Raw genomic sequence first — 19,998 nt, forward strand, 5'->3', positions numbered from 1 at the left:
CCCCTGACTCCGCTATCCTTAAGAGCTCTATCTAGCTCTCTCTTGAATGCATTCATAGAAACATAGAGACATAGAAAATAGGTGCAGGAGTAGGCCATTCGGCCCTTCGAGCCTGCACCGCCATTCAATATGATCATGGCTGATCATCCAACTCAGTATCCCGTACCTGCCTTCTCTCCATACCCCCTGATCCCTTTAGCCACAAGGGCCACATCTATCTCCCTCTTAAATATAGCCAATGAACTGGCCTCAACTACAATAGATGCATTAGGCATCCCTAACACTGGAGGCTGGCCCCCCTACAAGGCACTGCATATTTTCACATCTTTACACATCACCGTCTCTATCTCTCGTTTTCCCTTTCTCCTGAGTCTGGCTGAAGAAGGGTCTCGACGTACACTCCAAAGACGTACAGGTATGTAGGTTAATTGGCTGGGTAAATGTAAAAATTGTCCCTAGTGGGTGTAGGATAGTGTTAATGTACGGGGATCACTGGGCGGCACGGACTTGGAGGGCCGAAAAGGCCTGTTTCCGGCTGTATGTATATGATATGATATGATATGACCCGAAACGTCATGTATTCATTTCTCCAGAGATGCTGTCTGATCCCCCCCTGCGTTACTCCACAGCTTTTTTATGTCCAACTCCACATTCAGACATCTGTCTTGCTCTGCAGGTGCTGCCTGACCCACTGAGCTCCTCCAGCGGTTTGTCTTTTGCCCCAGATTCTAGCATCTGCAGTCTCTCGTGTCTCCGACTTTCTTACGTACAAACTATTCGACCTAACGAGCGAGGCAGGCCATTTTGTTGATACCAAAACCCAATGATTTTGTGATCAGCGGATTGTGGACGCAGCCCAGACCATCACACGAACCAACCTCCCTTCCATTGACTCCATTTACACCTCACGCTGCCTCGGCAAGGCCAGCAGCATAAATAAGGACGAGTCGCACCCTGGCCACTCCCCCTTCCATTGGCCAAAAGGTACAGAAGTGTGGAAACGCACGCCTCCAGATTCAGGGACAATTTCTCCCCAGCTGTTATCAGGCAACTGAGTCATCCCACCACAACCAGAGAGCAGTGCTGAACTACTATCTACCTCATCGGTGACCCTCGGACTATCCTTGATCAGACTTTGCTGGCTTAACCTTGCACTGAATGTTATTCCCTTATCGTGTGACTGTACACTGTAAATAGCCCGATTGTAATCGTGTGTTGCCTTTCTCCTGGCTGGTTAGCGCGCCACAACAGCTTTTCACTGTACTTTGGTACACGTGACAATGAACTAAACTGATACCTAACCAGTCTTGCCATTCTAGGCAGCTTGAGGAGAGGGAGATTACCCTGCAAACCGTGTCATGTTTGTTAACACTTGGTTCTGCTTGGGGACAGACAGCAGTCTGACGAAGGGTCTCGACCCGAAACGTCGCCCATTCCTTCTCTGCAGAGATGCTGCCTGTCCCGCTGAGTTACTCCAGCATTCTGTGTCTATCCTCGGCATTCCCCAGAGGCAGACGGTTGTTGGTGCGTGTGTGTGAGCTGCCTTGTTCTTTGAGCCTCCCAACTACAGACGAGGCTTGTCCGGACTCGCTCAGCTGCCGACAGCCGGAAGCCTTGAATCTTCCACACAATCACTAGCTTTGGCAGGAACAAAATGGAAAGCTCAGGCATGTCATTCCAGTCATTGTTCCTTTCCTGCATTTCGGAAGAAACGGCTCATTCTTGTGGATTCAGATAGCTGTTTAAGCCAAGGAACTAAACAATCTGGTAGAGGTGGATAAAATCGTGAGAGGAATAGATGCACAGAGTCTCTTGCCCAGAGTAGGTGAATCGAGGACCAGAGGACACAGGTTTAAGGTGACGGGGAAAAGATTTAATAGGAATCTGAGGGGTAACCTTTTCACACAAAGGGCGGTGGGTGTGTGGAACAAGCTGCCAGAGGAGGTAGTTGAGGTTGGGACTATCCCAACGTTTAAGAAACATATTTGGTTTTGAAATGCATTCACAGTTCCAGTCAGATGAATGCCTGGCTAACCAGTTTAGTTTATTGTCAGTAGGCAGACACAAAATGCTGGGGCAACTCAGCGGGTCAGGCAGCATCTCGGGAGAGAAGGAATGGGTGACGTTGTGGGTCGAGACCCTTCCTCAGACTGACACAAAACGTCACCCATTCCTTCTCTCCCGAGATGCTGCCTGACCCGCCGAGTAACTCCTGCATTTTGTGTCTGCCTTTGATTTAAAGCGGCATCTGCAGTTTTTCCCTACACTATTAGTTTATTGTCACGTACACCGAGGTACAGTGAGAAGCTTTTGTTGTGTGATTTATCCAGTCAGCGGAAAAACCCGAAGGCGGGCGGCTGTGGAATGGAGTGAAGGAGGAGGGGGGATAGCTGGGTATCCGGATGGTCATATGATTGTATCGTGGGAGTGAACAGTCACAGAATCCTGTGCCACCTCACAGTGTGGAGAGGAGGGTGGAGGGGCAGGGCCCCAATACACTCAGATGAGGCCAGTGGTCGGTGTAGATCAGCAATGAAACGCGAGGAGGCAGATCCTCCTCCTGAGGTGCCTCGCGATAAGAGCCCAATACGGTGGGTGTCACGGTGGCGGTAGAGTTGCTGCCTTACAGCGAATGCAGCGCCGGAGACCCGGGTTCCATCCCGACTGCGGGTGCTGTCTGTGCGGAGTTTATACGTTCTCCCCGTGACCTGCATGGGTTTTCTCCGGGTGCTTCGGTTTCCTCCCACACTCCAAAGACGTACAGGTTTGTAGGCATATTGGCTTGGTAAATGTAAAAATTGTCCCTAGTGGGTATAGACAATAGACAATAGGTGCAGGAGGAGGCCATTCGGCCCTTCGAGCCAGCACCGCCATTCAATGTGATCATGGCTGATCATTCTCAATCAGTACCCCGTTCCTGCCTTCTCCCCATACCCCCTGACTCTGCTATCCTTAAGAGCTCTATCCAGCTCTCTCTTGAATGCATTCAGAGAATTGGCCTCCACTGCCTTCTGAGGCAGAGAATTCCACAGATTCACAACTCTCTGACTGGAAAAGTTTTTCCTCATCTCAGTTCTAAATGGCCTTCCCCTTATTCTTAAACTGTGGCCCCTTGTTCTGGACTTCCCCCAACATTGGGAACATGTTTCCTGCCTCTAACGTGTCCAACCCCTTAATAATCTTATACGTTTCGATAAGATCTCCTCTCATCCTTCTAAATTCCGGTGGGTATATCCTAAATGATAGTGTTAGTGTGCGGGGATCGCTGGTCGGAGCGGACCCGGTGGGCCGAGAGGGCCTGTTTCCACGCTGTATCTCTAAACTGGAAACAATATGTGAGAGAGGCTGAGGTTCAATTGTACGGTGTGGCAGTGATAGATTACCCCCATTGGAAGTGTTACAGTGGGAGGGGAGGGGGGGGGGGAGGAGCTGAGGGGTAGACAGTCTGAAGAAGGGTCTCGACCAGGGCGGCACGGTAGCGCAGCGGTAGAGTTGCTGCTTTACAGCGAATGCAGCGCCGGAGACTCAGGTTCGATCCTGACTACGGGTGCTGCACTGTAAGGAGTTTGTACGTTCTCCCCGTGACCTGCGTGGGTTTTCTCCGAGATCTTCGGTTTCCTCCCACACTCCAAAGACGTACAGGTATGTAGGTTAATTGGCTGGGTAAATGTAAAAAAATTGTCCCTAGTGGGTGTAGGATAGTGTTAATGTACGGGGATCACTGGGCGGCACGGACTTGGAGGGCCGAAAAGGCCTGTTTCCGGCTGTATATATATATGATATGACCCAAAACATCACCCATTCCTTCTCTCCACAGATGCTCCCTGTCCCACTGAATTACTCCAGCATCTTGTGTCTACCAACTTATACAGTGGGTAGATCTGGGAATACAAGGTGAAGACCCACTGGGTTAGCGGTGGGGAGGCAGGGTGGTCTGACATAGTGGCGCAGTGCAGGGGAGGGAAAGCCCCGGCATATCATGAGAGGAATAGACCGGGTGGATGCATAGAGTCTCTTGCCCAGAGTAGGGGAATTGAAGACCAGAGGACATAGGTTTAAGGTGAGGGGGGAAAAGATTTAATAGGAATCCAAGGAATAACTTTATCACACAGAGGGTGGTGGGTGTATGGAACAAGCTGCCCGAGGAGGTAGCTGAGGCATGGACTATCCCATCGTTGAAGAAACAGTTGGATAGTTACATGGATAGGACAGGTTTGGAGGGATATGGACCAAGTGCAGGCAGGTGGGACTAGTGTAGCTGGGACATTGTTGGCCGGTGTGGGCGAGTTGGGGCCGAAGGGCCTGTTTCCACACTGTATCACTCTATGACTATATTTGGAGCAAGGGACAGAGCCACGGTGGGAAAGCTTCGATGATCCAAGATTCGACTGTTGGGAAATGCCAACGGATCAGCTTCCGGCTCACCAGCTGATGTCTACAATTTGTCCTCATTCTTCAGGAAACAGGGCTTCCCCTCTTCCTTTATAGATGAGGCTCTCACTAGGGTCTCTTCTACATCCCGCAGCTCCGCTCTTGCTCCCCCTCCCCCCACTCGCAACAAGGACAGAATCCCCCTCGTTCTCACCTTCCACCCCACCAGCCATCGTATCAGCCCTCCTACTCTACAATTTCTGCTCGCAGGGACTTGGTTCCCCGAACACTCACCTTAAAAGGAACTGCATGCGTTACCCACACGCCCTTGAAACTTACTCCAAGCTTACTGGTAACAACTTTCTTAAAAAGTGAAGTAAGGCATGTGTAAGTATTACTGAGGGCATCACGGTGGCGCAGCGGTAGAGTTGCTGCCTTACAGCGCTTGCAGCGCCGGAGACCCGGGTTCGATCCCGACTACGGGCGCCGTCTGCACGGAGTTTGTACGTTCTCCCCGTGACCTGCGTGGGTTTTCTCCGAGATCTTTGGTTTCCTCCCACACTCCAAAGACGTGCAGGTTTGTGTGTTAATTGGTTTGGTGTAAGTGTAAATAGTCCCTAGTGTGTGTAGGCTAGTGTTAAGAAGATAACTGCAGATGCTGGTACAAATCGAAGGTATTTATTCACAAAATGCCGGAGTAACTCAGTAGGTCAGGCAGCATCTCAGGAGAGAAGGAATGGGTGACGTTTCGGGTCGACCCTGAGATGCTGCCTGACCTGCTGAGTTACTCCGGCATTTTGTGAATAAATAGGCTAGTGTTAATGTGTGGGGATCGCTGGTCGGTGCAGACCCAGTGGGCCGAAGGGCCTTTATCTGCACGCTACCTCTAAACTAAACTGTTGTGGTAACATCCGGTGATGTGGAAGTGTGCTCGCACGCCCAGTGTGTGCCAGGTGTTCGGGAGTTGGCAGGGTTGAGGCAGGATGCACAGAGTCTAACAGAGCCATTTTAATCTTACCCATGAAGGGAATCGGTGCAGCGGAGGGGGTGGTGGCTGGCTGGTGGAGACACGCTTGGCACAGTGGGCATCGGGCAGCTCCCTGGAGACGGCAGGCGGGTGGTGAAGGGGGAGGTCTTGTTCTGCAGCGGCAGTAGCGGCGGCGGTGGGCTCCTCCGTCTCCATCTGCTCGGGGACATCGTCGATGTCGGTCTCCTGCACCCGCACGGGCCGCGGTGTCACGGCCGCGGGCCTGAAGGTGGCGATGTTGATGGAGACCACGTGGTGGAACCTGTCGGCGCCGGCCTGCGGCTGGCTGTAGTGCTTCTTGGCCAGCTGGATGCTGTCCCTGGGCACCAGTGGAGTCCGCACCTTGGGCAAGGTCATGCTGGTGCCCGCGCTGCCGTCCTTGGCCCTGGGGCCGGGCGATCCCGGCAGGGACAGCGCGGGCGCGGGCGGGTCGAGGCCCGGCACGGTGGCGGGGCCGTGGGAAGCGGGGGAGTCCGGCCTGGGGGAGCGGAGCCTGCCGTCGGGCCCACTGGATGGTGCCTCCCTCTGCGGACCGGTGGCTGGGGCCGAGCCGCCCTGGTGGCCCGAGGCGGTCCTGCAGGCATCTCTGGCCACCCTCTGTAGCTTGCTGTGTGGGTGCTCCGTCCTCACCCCCTCGTGTGCGTCCGGGCTCCCCGCCGATACCTGCGGCTCCCCATCCAGCAGCCCGGGCCCTGCCGGCCCCAGGCTCAGGCTGCAGCTCCCCCGCCTCACCTCCTCCGCTGCCCGGCACCCTCGCGGCTCGCTCCCCTCCTGCCGCGCCTCCTTCCTGCCCCCCTGGTCAGGCCTCTCGAGTGAGCCGAGGGCCCGAGCAGACGCTGGCCCGGGAGAGGAGCCGTGGGCTTCCGTCAGATCCGTGAGCGGCCTCTTGTCTTGCAAACCTGTGCAACATGAAAAAGAATCTCGTTACTGATCGCCCCACACAGGTGGGCCGTACCGACCGCCCCACACAGGTGGGCCCACCCACCGCCCCACACTGGTGGGCCGTACCGACCGCCCCCACACAGGTGGGCCCACCCACCGCCCCACACTGGTGGGCCGTACCGACCGCCCCACACAGGTGAACCAAACCCACCACCCCACACAGGTGGGCCGTACCGACCGCCCCACACAGGTGGGCCGTACCGACCGCCCCACACAGGTGGGCCGTACCGACCGCCCCACACAGGTGGGCCGTACCGACCGCCCCACACAGGTGGGCCGTACCGACCGCCCCACACAGGTGGGCCGTACCGACCGCCCCACACAGGTGGGCCGTACCGACCGCCCCACACAGGTGAACCAAACCCACCGCCCCACACAGGTGGGCCGTACCGACCGCCCCACACAGGTGGGCCGTACCGACCGCCCCACACAGGTGGGCCGTACCGACCGCCCCACACAGGTGAACCAAACCCACCACCCCACACAGGTGGGCCGTACCGACCGCCCCACACAGGTGGGCCCACCCACCGCCCCACACTGGTGGGCCGAACCCACCGCCCTCACACAGGTGGGCCGCACCGACCGCCCCCACACAGGTGGAACGAACCGACCACCCCGCACAGGTGAACCAAACCCACTGCCCCACAGGTGGGCCGTACCAACTGCCCCACACAGGTGGGCCCACCCACCGCCCCACAGGTGGACCAAACCCACAACCCCACACAGGTGGGCCCACCCACCGCCCCACACTGGTGGGCCGAACCCACCGCCCCACACTGGTGGGCCGCACCGACCACCCCGCACAGGTGGGCCCACCCACCGCCCCACACAGGTGGGTCGTACCGACCGCCCCACACAGGTGAACCAAACCCACCGCCCCACACAGGTGGGTCGTACCGACCGCCCCACACAGGTGGGCCGTACCGACCGCCCCCACACAGGTGGGCCGTACCGACTGCCCCCACAGGTGGGCCCACCCACCGCCCCACACAGGTGAACCAAACCCACCGCCCCACACAGGTGAACCAAACCCACCGCCCCACACAGGTGAACCAAACCCACCGCCCCACACAGGTGGGCCGTACCGACCGCCCCCACACAGGTGGGCCGTACCGACCGCCCCCACAGGTGGGCCCACCCACCGCCCCACACAGGTGAACCAAACCCACCGCCCCACACAGGTGGGCCGTACCGACCGCCCCCACAGGTGGGCCCACCCACCGCCCCACACAGGTGGGCCCACCCACCGCCCCCACACAGGTTATCCGTACCGACCGCCCCCACAGGTGGGCCCACCCACCGCCCCACACAGGTGGGCTGTACCGACCGCCCCACACAGGTGGGCCGAACCCACCGCCCCCACACAGGTGGGCCGCACCGACCGCCCCCACACAGGTGGAACGAACCGACCACCCCGCACAGGTGAACCAAACCCACTGCCCCACAGGTGGGCCGTACCAACTGCCCCACACAGGTGGGCCCACCCACCGCCCCACACTGGTGGGCCGAACCCACCGCCCCACACAGGTGGGCCGTACCGACCGCCCCCACACAGGTGGAACGAACCGACCACCCCGCACAGGTGAACCAAACCCACCGCCCCACAGGTGGGCCATACCAACCGCCCCACACAGGTGGGCCCAACCCACCGCCCCACAGGTGGACCAAACCCACCACCCCACACAGGTGGGCCGAACCCACCACCCCACACAGGTGGGCTGAACCGACTGCCCCACACAGGTGGGCCGTACCAACTGCCCCACACAGGTGGAACGAAACGACCACCCCGCACAGGTGAACCAAACCCACCGCCCCACAGGTGGGCCATACCAACCGCCCCACACAAGTGGGCCCAACCCACCGCCCCACAGGTGGACCAAACCCACCACCCCACACAGGTGGGCCGAACCCACCGCCCCACACAGGTGGGCCGAACCCACTGCCCAACACAGGTGGGCCGTACCAACTGCCCCACACAGGTGGAACGAACCGACCACCCCGCACAGGTGAACCAAACCCACCGCCCCACAGGTGGGCCGTACCAACCGCCCCACACAGGTGGGCCCACCCACCGCCCCACAGGTGGACCAAACCCACAACCCCACACAGGTGGGCCGCAACGACCGCCCCACACTGGTGGGCCGAACCCACCGCCCCACACTGGTGGGCCGCACCGACCACCCCGCACAGGTGAACCAAACCCACCGCCCCACACAGGTGGGTCGTACCGACCGCCCCACACAGGTGGGCCGTACCCACCGCCCCACACAGGTGGGCCGTACCCACCGCCCCCACACAGGTGGACGTAACCCACCACCCCACACAGGTGGACGTAACCCACCACCCCACACAGGTGGGCCGTACCCACCGCCCCCACACAGGTGGGCCGAACCCACCGCCCCACACAGGTGGGCCGTACCAACTGCCCCCACACAGGTGGAACGAACCGACCACCCCGCACAGGTGAACCAAACCCACCGCCCCACAGGTGGGCCATACCAACCGCCCCACACAGGTGGGCCCAACCCACCGCCCCACAGGTGGACCAAACCCACCACCCCACACAGGTGGGCCGAACCCACCGCCCCACACAGGTGGGCTGAACCGACTGCCCCACACAGGTGGGCCGTACCAACTGCCCCACACAGGTGGGCCCACCCACCGCCCCACACAGGTGGGCCGTACCGACCGCCCCACACAGGTGGGCCGCACCGACCGCCCCTCACTGGTGGGTCGAACCCACCGCCCCCACACAGGTGGGCCGTACCCACCGCCCCACACAGGTGGGCCGTACCCACCGCCCCCACACAGGTGGACTTAACCCACCGCCCACACAGGTGGGCCGTACCCACCGCACCCACACAGGTGGGCCGAACCCATCGCCCCACACAGGTGGGCCGAACCCATCGCCCCACACAGGTGGGCCGAACCCACCGTCCCACACACGTGGGCCGTACCAACTGCCCCACACAGGTGGGCCGTACCGACCGCCCCACACAGGTGGGCCCACCCACCGCCCCACACAGGTGGGCCGAACCCACCGCCCCCACACAGGTGGGCCGTACCCACCGCCCCACACAGGTGGACGTAACCCACCGCCCCACACAGGTGGGGCCGAACCCACCGCCCCCACACAGGTGGGCCGAACCCATCGCCCCACACAGGTGGGCCGAACCCATCACCCCCACACAGGTGGGGCCGAACCCACCGCCCCCACACAGGTGGGCCGAACCCACCACCGCACACAGGTGGGGCGAACCCACCGCCCCACACACGTGGGCCGATCCAATCGGCGCACACAGGTGGGCCGAACCCACCGCCCCACACAGGTGGGTCGAACCCACCGCCGCACACAGGTGGGCCGATCCAAACGCCGCACACAGGTGGGCCGAACCACCTCGCTGTGCCAGGACTTGGTTGTTCTCCCACCATCGATTGGTGGCGCCACTTGGATGCAACGATATCAACCAGTAAGGCCACCAGCAAGGGCGGCACGCTGGTGCAGCGGGTAGAGCTGCTGCCTTGCAGCGCTGGAGGCCCGGGTTCGATCCTGACCTCTGGCTTTTTTCTTGTGTGGTGTTTGCACGTTCTCCCTGTAACCAGGTGGGTTTTCTTCCGGGTGCTCCGGTTTCCTCCCCCATCCCAAATACGTGCAGGCTTTTAGGTTAATTGCCCCCAATGTGTAGGGATTGGATGAGGATGTGGGATAACATAGAACGAGTGTGAGTGGGTGAACGATGGTTGGCACTACACTGGCTCCTGGGCTGAAGGCCCTGTTTACATGCTGTGTCTCTCAATCAATGGGCAAAGATGGGGCTGGTACTCCTGGACAGGTCTGGCCAGTACTCACCCAGCGTAAAATGCCCGTAGACATTGTGACCGAGCGGGAGATGGGGAAAGGTGAGTGGATGGAAGTAGAGGGTGGATGTGATAGCAAGGGGGCAGGGATATTTTAGTCTGGAGATACAGCGCGGAAACAAGCCCTTTCGGCCCACCGGGTCCGCGCCGACCAGCGATCTCCGCTCATTAACACTATCCAATACCCACTAGGGACAATTTTTTTAAACATTTACCAAAACAATTAATCTACAAACCTGTACGTCTTTGGAGTGTGGGAGGAAACCGAAGATCTCGGAGAAAACCCACGCAGGTCACGGGGAGAACGTACAAATTCCGTACAGACGGCGCCGGTGGTCAGGATGGAACCCGGGTCTCCGGCACTGCATTCGCTGTAAGGCAGCAACTCTACCGCTGCGCCACAGCGCCGAATATATAGATATATGGGGGGAGGGTAGGGTAGGGGAGGGGACTGATGGAGGGGGTGGATATAGATTTACAGGAGGGGATAGACCAGCTTGCATTATCATAATAGTGGTGCGTTTGAATGTTGTGACTGTCTAGTTATTGATGGGGCTATGCGGGCAAAAGAATGCTCAGGGTAAGTTCAGAAGTGGTAGAGTTGCTGCCTTACAGCGAATGCAGCGCCGGAGACTCAGGTTCGATCCTGACTACGGGCGCCGTCTGTACGGAGTTTGTACGTTCTCCCCGTGACCTGCGTGGGTTTTCTCCGAGATCTTCGGTTTCCTCCCACACTCCAAAGACGTACAGGTTTGTAGGTTAATTGGCTGGGCAAATGTAAAAAAAAATTGTCCCAAGTGTGTGTAGGATCGTGTTATTGTGCGGGGATCGCTGGGCGGCGCGGACTCGGTGGGCCGAAGGGCCTGTTTCCGCGCTGTATCTCTAAATCTAAACATCTAAATCTAAGAAGTGATAGGAGCAGATTTAGGCCATTCGGCCCCTCAAGTCTACTCCGCCGTTCAATCATGGCTGGTCTATCTTTCCCTCAATAACCCCATTCTCCTGCCTTCTCCCCATAACCCCTGACACCCGTACTAATGAAGAATCTCTCTATCTCTGCCTTGAAGTGGTCTTTGATGATGTAAGAGTGCAATCCTGAGGCAGTGTGAGGTGCGGGCGGAGCTGATGGGGGAGGCTGGATCTGAGACTCTCTGCAATCTCTTGCCGTACCAAGCTGTGATGCATCCGCATTGGATGCTTTCTCTGGGGCATCTGTGGAAATTGGTGCGAGCCATTATGAGACAGGCCAAAATGGGCCAGCTCTCATTTGAAGACTATGTTCACATTTTAGATTCATTCACCCGAAAAGAAAAATCTTTCCATAGAAATATAGTGGAGTGTACGTCTTGCTTAATCTAGTGCTGCCCAAAGTATATGGACATAGAACTGAGGTAGAAGTTCAGCAACGATCTTGCTGACCGGTGGAGGGGCTAAATGGTCTTCCCTCATCTCCAGCAGGTTACCTGATGCTTTGAGGGCACAGGTTCTGAGACTAACATTGAAAACGCTATGTTTGTGCAAGATGGTTGGATGACACAATGGCACAGCTGGTTGACCTGCTAAATTCATAGCACCCAAGACCCTAGTTCGATCCTGACCTCAGGTGCGGTCTGAGTAGCCATTTGCATGTTCTCACAGGTTCACTAGTAGAATTAGGCCATTCAGTCCATTCTGTCCATTGAGTCCACTCCGCCATTGATTCATGGCTGATCTCTCCCTCCAAATCCCATTCTCCTGCCTTCTCCCCATAACCCTTGACACCCGTTCGAATCAAGAACTTGTCTATCTCTGCCTTAAAAATATCCACTGACTTGGCCTCCACAGCCCTTTGTGGCAATGAGTTCCATAGATTTAGATTTTAGATTTAGATTTCGATTTTTAGAATTTGTAGATTTAGAGATACAGCGTGGAAACGGGCCCTTCGGCCCACCCAGTCCGCGCCGCCCAGCGATCCACGCACACTAACACTATCCTACACACACTAGGGACAATTTTTACATTTACCCAGTCAATTAACCTACATACCTGTACGTCTTTGGAGTGTGGGAGGAAACCGAAGGTCTCGGAGAAAACCCACGCAGATCACAGGGAGAACGTACAAACTCCATACAGACAGGACCCGTAGTCAGGATGGAACCTGAGTCTCCGGCGCTGCATTCGCTGTAAGGCAGCAACTCTACCGCTGTGTCACCACGCCGAATATATAGATATATGGGGGGAGGGGAGGGGAGGGGAGGGGACTGATGGAGGGGGTGGATATAGATTTACAGGAGGGGATAGACCAGCTTGCATTATCATAATAGTGGTGCGTTTGAATGTTGTGACTGTCTAGTTATTGATGGGGCTATGCGGGCAAAAGAATGCTCAGGGTAAGTTCAGAAGTGGTAGAGTTGCTGCCTTACAGCGAATGCAGCACCGGAGACTCAGGTTCGATCCTGATTACGGGCGCCGTCTGTACAGAGTTTGTACGTTCTCCCCGTGACCTGCGTGGGTTTTCTCCGAGATCTTCGATTTCCTCCCACACTCCAAAGACGTACAGGTTTGTAGGTTAATTGGCTGGGCAAATGTAAAAAAAAATTGTCCCAAGTGTGTGTAGGATCGTGTTATTGTGCGGGGATCGCTAAGCGGCGCGGACTCGGTGGGCCGAAGGGCCTGTTTCCGCGCTGTATCTCTAAATCTAAACATCTAAATCTAAGAGGTGATAGGAGCAGATTTGGGCCATTCGGCCCCTCAAGTCTACTCCGCCGTTCAATCATGGCTGGTCTATCTTTCCCTCAATAACCCCATTCTCCTGCCTTCTCCCCATAACTCCTGACACCCGTACTAATGAAGAACCTCTCTATCTCTGCCTTGAAGTGGTCTTTGATGATGTAAGAGAGCATTCCTGAGGCAGTGTGAGGTGCGGGCGGAGCTGATGGGGGAGGCTGGATCTGAGACTCTCTGCAATCTCTTGCCGTACCAAGCTGTGATGCATCCGCATTGGATGCTTTCTCTGGGGCATCTGTGGAAATTGGTGCGAGCCATTATGAGACAGGCCAAAATGGGCCAGCTCTCTTTTGAAGACTATGTTCACATTTTAGATTCATTCACCCGAAAAGAAAAATCTTTCCATAGAAATATAGTGGAGTGTACGTCTTGCTCAATCTAGTGCTGCCCAAAGTATATGGACATAGAACCAAGGTAGAAGTTCAACAACGATCTTGCTGACCGGTGGAGGCTGTTGAGGGGCTAAATGGTCTTCCCTCATCTCCAGCAGGTTACCTGATGCTTTGAGGGCACAGGTTCTGAGACTAACATTGAAAACGCTATGTTTGTGGAAGATGGTTGGATGGCACAATGGCACAGCTGGTTGACCTGCTAAATTCATAGCACCCAAGACCCTGGTTCGATCCTGACCTCAGGTGCGGTCTGAGTAGCCATTTGCATGTTCTCACAGGTTCACTAGTAGAATTAGGCCATTCAGTCCATTGAGTCCACTCCGCCATTGATTCATGGCTGATCTCTCCCTCCAAATCCCATTCTCCTGCCTTCTCCCCATAACCCTTGACACCCGTTCTAATCAAGAACTTGTCTATCTCTGCCTTAAAAATATCCACTGACTTGGCCTCCACAGCCCTTTGTGGCAATGAGTTCCTTAGATTTTAGATTTAGATTTAGATTTTTAGATTTTTATAGATTTAGAGATACAGCGTGGAAACGGGCCCTTCAGCCCACCGAGTCCGCGCCGCCCAGCGATCCACGCATATTAACACTATCCTACACCCAGTAGGGACAATTTTTACATTTACCCAGTCAATTAACCTACATACCTGTACGTCTTTGGAGTGCGGGAGTAAACCGAAGATCTCGGAGAAAACCCACGCAGGTCACGGGGAGAACGTGCAAACTCCGTACAGACGGCGCCCGTAGTCAGGATCGAACCTGAGTCTCCGGCGCTGCATTCGCTGTAAGGCAGCAACTCTACTGCTGCGCTACCGTGCCGCCTTCTCCCCATAACCCTTGACACCCGTTCTAATCAAGAACTTGTCTGTCTCTGCCTTAAAAATATCCACTGACTTGGCCTCCACGGTACTCTGTGGCAATGAGTTCCATAGATGAACTACCCTCTCTAACAGTTCTCCCTGAGACTGTGTGGGTTTCCTCCAGGTGCTCTGGTTTCCTCTTACATCCCAAAGACGTGCAACTTAGTAGCTTAATTGGCTTCTGCATATTGCCCTTAGTCAGCAGATGAGAACATGGGACCACATAGAATGCGTGTAAACGGGTGATCAATGGTCAGCATGGACTTGGTGGGCCGAAGGGCCTGTTTCTATGCCGAATGACGCTACGGAACTTTGTTAATTGGCCATTGTAACCTGCCCCTAGCGTGCAGGCGATTGGTAGAATCCGGGGGAAATTTATTAGGAATTTGGGGAGATGAAAATGGGTTGGAGAAAGATTAATGTAAATGGGTGCGTGAATATTGGCCATTGCCTTGGCGAGGTGAAAGTTAAACGGTATCCCTCGATGGCTGCGGCACTAACTCCTAAAAGCAGGGTGTGGGTCTCGTTTAGGTTGACTGAGGTGTGGAGAGGAATTCACACGAGTTGTTTTGCAACCTGACCAGGTAAAGGGCAATCCATTAGTTCCGATCTTTGGCTCATTTTCCTTGTTGCACAAAAAAAACCCCACTATCAGTCTGGGCCTTCAACTCAGCTAACAGGTCAACAATATCTGAGTAGCCCAATTTAATGTTAACACGCCTACCTGTTAATCGCCAGTCACTGAACAACAAAGCTCAGGATCACACTTCAGAGTTGCACCTCGATCCCTGGTTTCCACTGAGTCATTTAGTTATAAAGTGGAATGTGATGGGAAGCAGTCAAACATTAAACCCCAAGAAGGTTAAGTATTTCGTAAACCAGCCAAATGCATCGTTGTGCTGCTACTCAGCTGGTAAACTTTGATAGCCTTTGGCATTTTATTCACTAAACAGAGATTCTGTTATTGGGGATTGAACCTGTAGAGATACTATGCCCGCCTGCCTGTGACTCAGAAGGTGAGTTTGTTTAGCTTCGGGATACAGTGCAGAAACAGGCCCTTCGGCCCACCGAGTCCGCACTGACCAGCGATCCCCACACACTAACACTACCCTACACAGACCAGGGATAATTATACATTTACACATTTTTATACCAAGCCAATTAGCCTACAAACCTGTACGTCTTTGCAGTGTGGGAGGCAAAACGAAGATCTCGGAGAAAACCCACGCAGGTCACGGAGAGAGCATACAAACTCTGTACAGACAGCACCCGCAGTCAGGATGGAACCCGGGTCTCCGGCGCTGTGAGGTAGTCGCTCTACCGCTGCGCCACCGTGCTGCCCCTCCACTCCAGCGAGCACAGAGCAGATAGGCCCGCTATAGTTCACAACCTTGGGGCATCCAGGAAATCCCCATAGCAATCTCAAACCTCGCCCTGGCCTTACTATCTCTTCCCTTGACCAGGTGCCAATGTTTGGCTGATCAAATGTCAGGCAAGCCCCTTGTTCTCCGACATTAACGTCTGAAATGACTCCATGGATCCTGTGGCGTGGTCCCCAGAGCAGACTGCCCAGCTTGTCTGGCAAAATGCCTCATCGCCAGAACTAACCAACAAGCACCAAGACCTGGCTTGGCTGGCGGTGAGGGGAGCCCTCCCAGTCAGATCCCTCCTGCACCGCCGGAACCTCACTACCGGCGCACGCTGCCCTCGGGACGGCTGCTACGGAGAGGAGACGGTGGCCCACCTCTTCACAGAGTGTGGATTTGCCAAGAGAGTCTGGAGAGGTTTGCAGGGGTCCCTGTCACGATTTATTCTGAGCAGTTCCGTCACAGAGGACTCTGTGATCTACGGACTGTTCCCAGGGACGCATTCGGAGACTGACATCGAGTGCTGCTGGAAGGTCATCAACTCGGTGAAAGACGCTCTTTGGTCTGCCCGATCCTTGTTGACCTCCCAGCGGAGCGAGCTGTCCGTCAAGGAATGTTGCTGACTGGGCCCGCTGCAGACTGCAGGAGTACGTGCTGAGGGACGCACTGAAGCTCGGTGCAGCCAACGCCAAGGCCCTGTGTTGGACGACCACAGTCTAGGGTCCTTCCGCTGCTGGACATGGGGGGCAGGGTGTGGTGGAGAGAGACGCCCCTCCAAATAAGGGAAGGGATTCTGTGTAAATCTGGCAATGAATATCTGTATTGAATTTATAACCTCCGGGAATGTCGGATGGAGTTTCTGAAAATAAAATGTTTCTGTAAATATTTATTACTGGAATAAAGTATTTTTTGATTAAAAAAAAAAATCACTTGTTGGAAAAAGAACACGTAACAGGCATAGGAAGAGTCAACATGCTTTTATGTAAAGGAAATTGGGTTTAACAAGTTTATATTTTCACGTTGGATAAAAGTGAACTAGTTAGTATATTTAGATGTAAGAAAATAACTGCAGATGCAGGTACAAATCGAAGGTATTTATTCACAAAATGCTGGAATAACTCAGCAGGTCAGGCGGCATCTCAGGAGAGAAGGAATGGGTGACATTTCAGGTCAGTCTCGACCCGAAACGTCGCCCATTCCTTCTCTCCTGAGATGCTGCCTGACCTGCTGGGTTACTCCAGCATTTTGTGAATAAACAGTATATTGTGAATAAACAGTATCAGAAGGTGATACATAAAAGGTTGCTATGTAAAGTTATGGGTCATTGGTTGGGAGCAAGATATCTTAGCGTGAACGGGGAAAAAGGCCAGGTCAGAAAACAGAGGCGGAAGAGTAGGCCGTTTTCAGGATGGGAGGATGCAACAATTGAGGGGAGGAGCAAGGGGGCTGCAAGAATCAGAGCTGGGCCTTCAACTACTGAGGGCACACTGAGCAACCCAGGTTCAGTCCTACCTCTGGCACTGTCTGTGTGGGGTTGACAAGTTCTCCCTGTGACCGTGTGGGTTTCAATAGACAATAGGCATTAGACAATAGGTGCAGGAGGAGGCCATTCGACCTTTTGAGCCAACACCATCATTCACTGTGATCATGGCTGATCATCCACAATCAGTACCCCGTTCCTGCCTTCTCTCCATAAACTCTGACTCCACTATCATTACGAGCTCTATCAAACTCTCTCTTGAAAGCATCCAGAGAACTGGCCTCCACTGCCTTCTGAGGCAGAGAATTCCACAGATTTACAACTCTCTGAGTGAAAAAGTTTTTCCTCATCTCCGTTCTAAATGGCCTACCCCTTATTCTTAAACTGTGGCCCCTGGTTCGGGACTCCCCCAACATTGGGAACATGTTTCCTGCCTCTGGCGTGTCCAAACCCTTAATAATCTTATATGTTTCAATAAGATCCCCTCTCATCCTTCTAAACTCCAGAGTATATAAGCCCAGTCGCTCCAGTCTTTCACAGTCCTGCCATTCCGGGAATTAACCTCGTGAACCTACGCTGCACTCCCTCAATAGCAAGAATGTCCTTCCTCAAATTTGGAGACCCAAACCTCCGGGTACACTGGTTTCCTCCCACATTATAAAGTCAAAGGGTTAACTGGCCACTGCAAATTGCCCGTTGAACGGAGGTGAGGGATAGAAACCAAGGGAGGGAGTTGATGAGGATGAAATGAGAACAAAAATGGGATTGGTATGTAAATGGCTGTTTGATACTTGGTGAAAGTCAATGGGCTGAAGGGCCTGCTTCCACACTGTGACATTCTATGAATGGGAAATACTGGAGGTCAGCTCTGGAACACTGAGGTGAAATCTGAAAGACGTACATAAAACGATGAGAGGCTGAACTGGGATAGAGAGTCAGAACCTCTCTCCTCAGGGTGGACATGTCAAGATTTAGATTTAGAGATACAGCGTGGAAACAGGCCCTTTGGCCCACCGGGTCCGTGCCGCCCAGCGATCCCCGCACATTAACACTATCCTACACCCACTAGGGACAATTTTTACATTTGGCCCAGCCAATTAACCTACATACCTGTACGTCTTTGGAGTGTGGGAGGAAACCGAAGATCTCGGAGAAAACCCACGCAGGTCACGGGGAGAACGTTCAAACTCCTTACAGTGCAGCACCCGTAGTCAGGATCGAACCTGAGTCTCCGGCGCTGCATTCGCTGTAAAGCAGCAACTCTACCGCTGCGCTACCGTGCCGCCCTAAATGAGATCACATCTCTTTCTTCTAAAGTTGACAATGTAGCCCTCGTTTACTTAAACTCTCCTCACATAATGGACTTGTCCCTACCGAGAATCATTCAGGTGAACATTTGATGCGTACTTTATATCCTTCATTCGCTGTAAGGCAGCAACTCTACCGCTGCGCCATATGGGAGGGCATAGCTTTAAGGTGAAAGGGGCATGGTTTAGAGGGGATGTGTAAAGCAGGTATTATCGCAATGTTTAAGAAGCATTTAGATAGGTACATGGATAGGATAGGTTTAGAGGGATACGGGCCAAACGGTGGGACTAGTGTAGATGGGACATGTTGGTCGGCGTGGGCAACTTGGGCCGAAGGGACTGTTTCTGTGCTGTATGACTCGATGACTATCAACAATCCAGGTTCATGGCTGAGGCAAAGGAATCAAGGGTAAAATATCCGGGTCTGCCAACTATATGTGGCCAGGTGGGACTCAGACGTTTCATTCCAACATAGATTTTTGAGATACAGCGCGGAAACAGGCCCTTCGGCCCACCGGGTCCGCGACGCCCAGCGATCCCCGCACATTAACACTATCCTACACACACTAGGGAATTTTTTTTAAACGCATTTTACCCAGTCAATTAACCTACAAACCTGCACGTCTTTGGAGTGTGGGAGGAAACCGAAGATCTCGGAGAAAACCCACGCAGGTCACGGGGAGAACGTACAAACTCCGTACAGACGGCGCCCGTAGTCAGGATGGAACCCGAGTCTCCGGCGCTGCATTCGCTGTAAGGCAGCAACTCTACCGCTGCGCCACCGTGCCGATCACTGGTTAAAGACTGGTTAAGCAAGTGATCAAGAAGTTGATTGAAAGAGTAAGGTACCACAAGACTCGTGTGATCACCGACATCAATAAGAAGAATGGGAAAAAAAAGGTTTAGACTTTTTAAAGTGAAAAGTAAATATCAAAATTGGCTGATGGCCAGGGGGATATGGGGGCGTCGATGCACAAGAACAGAAGAAAATATCAGGAGTAGGCCACTCGGCCCTTCAAGCTTGCCCCGCCTTTGCAGTATGATCATGGCTGATCTGCCCCAGGCCTCAACTCTTCTTCTGTGACCTGTCCTCAATTCCCAGTCCTTCAAAATGGAACTACATCAGCAGAAGGGCACGAGGAACTGAGTTAAAGCTGAGCAGACAGGAAGGAGGTGTCCACAATGAAGGATGCCAGTGTGAATGTAGGAACGAACCGCAGTACCTTGAATCTTGTTCTGCAGGGCTTGGATTTGTTCAGCTTGCTTGCAAGTGGTCACCTTCAGTTGATAGTTTTCGAATTCCAGCTGTGGCAAGAACCAAATGGAGAGGAAGTGAAGGTTCTGTTCACACATCATCGACCACACTGTACAGGTATCACAAACGGCCTATACAACCACCCGTGCATCTATATACTAAAACTCTCGTTTGTTTATTTGTTTGTTCCTGAACTACAGCCAAAACGGTACGCGATAGCGCGGCAATTTTAGGCCCACCTTACTCACCGTCGTCCCTTTGGTGCTAATGGAAGAAGTTTCATTGAAATCGGTGTTATATTTTTAAGGCTATTCACAATTTTAACTTTTAAATCTATCTCCTACAGAGGGATGGGGGAGGGAGGGAGGG

The 19,998-nt window shown here is 54.3% G+C and overlaps 1 protein-coding gene across 2 annotated transcripts in view; it reads right to left on the reverse strand.

Moving 5' to 3' along the window:
• Nucleotides 1–19,998, reverse strand: part of plekhh1 (pleckstrin homology domain containing, family H (with MyTH4 domain) member 1) — a 142,299-nt gene that overhangs the window by 73,617 nt on the left and 48,684 nt on the right. For both annotated transcript variants that reach the window (XM_078406159.1, XM_078406158.1), the window contains 2 exons: nt 19,598–19,679; nt 5,390–6,297 (listed from right to left, as the gene is read on the reverse strand). In XM_078406159.1, the coding sequence (XP_078262285.1) occupies nt 5,390–6,297; nt 19,598–19,679 (990 nt within the window). The remainder of the gene's footprint in view (nt 1–5,389; nt 6,298–19,597; nt 19,680–19,998) is intronic.

Source organism: Rhinoraja longicauda, chromosome 10 (genome assembly GCF_053455715.1).
Source record: "Rhinoraja longicauda isolate Sanriku21f chromosome 10, sRhiLon1.1, whole genome shotgun sequence".
Taxonomy (NCBI): Eukaryota; Metazoa; Chordata; class Chondrichthyes; order Rajiformes; family Arhynchobatidae; genus Rhinoraja; species Rhinoraja longicauda.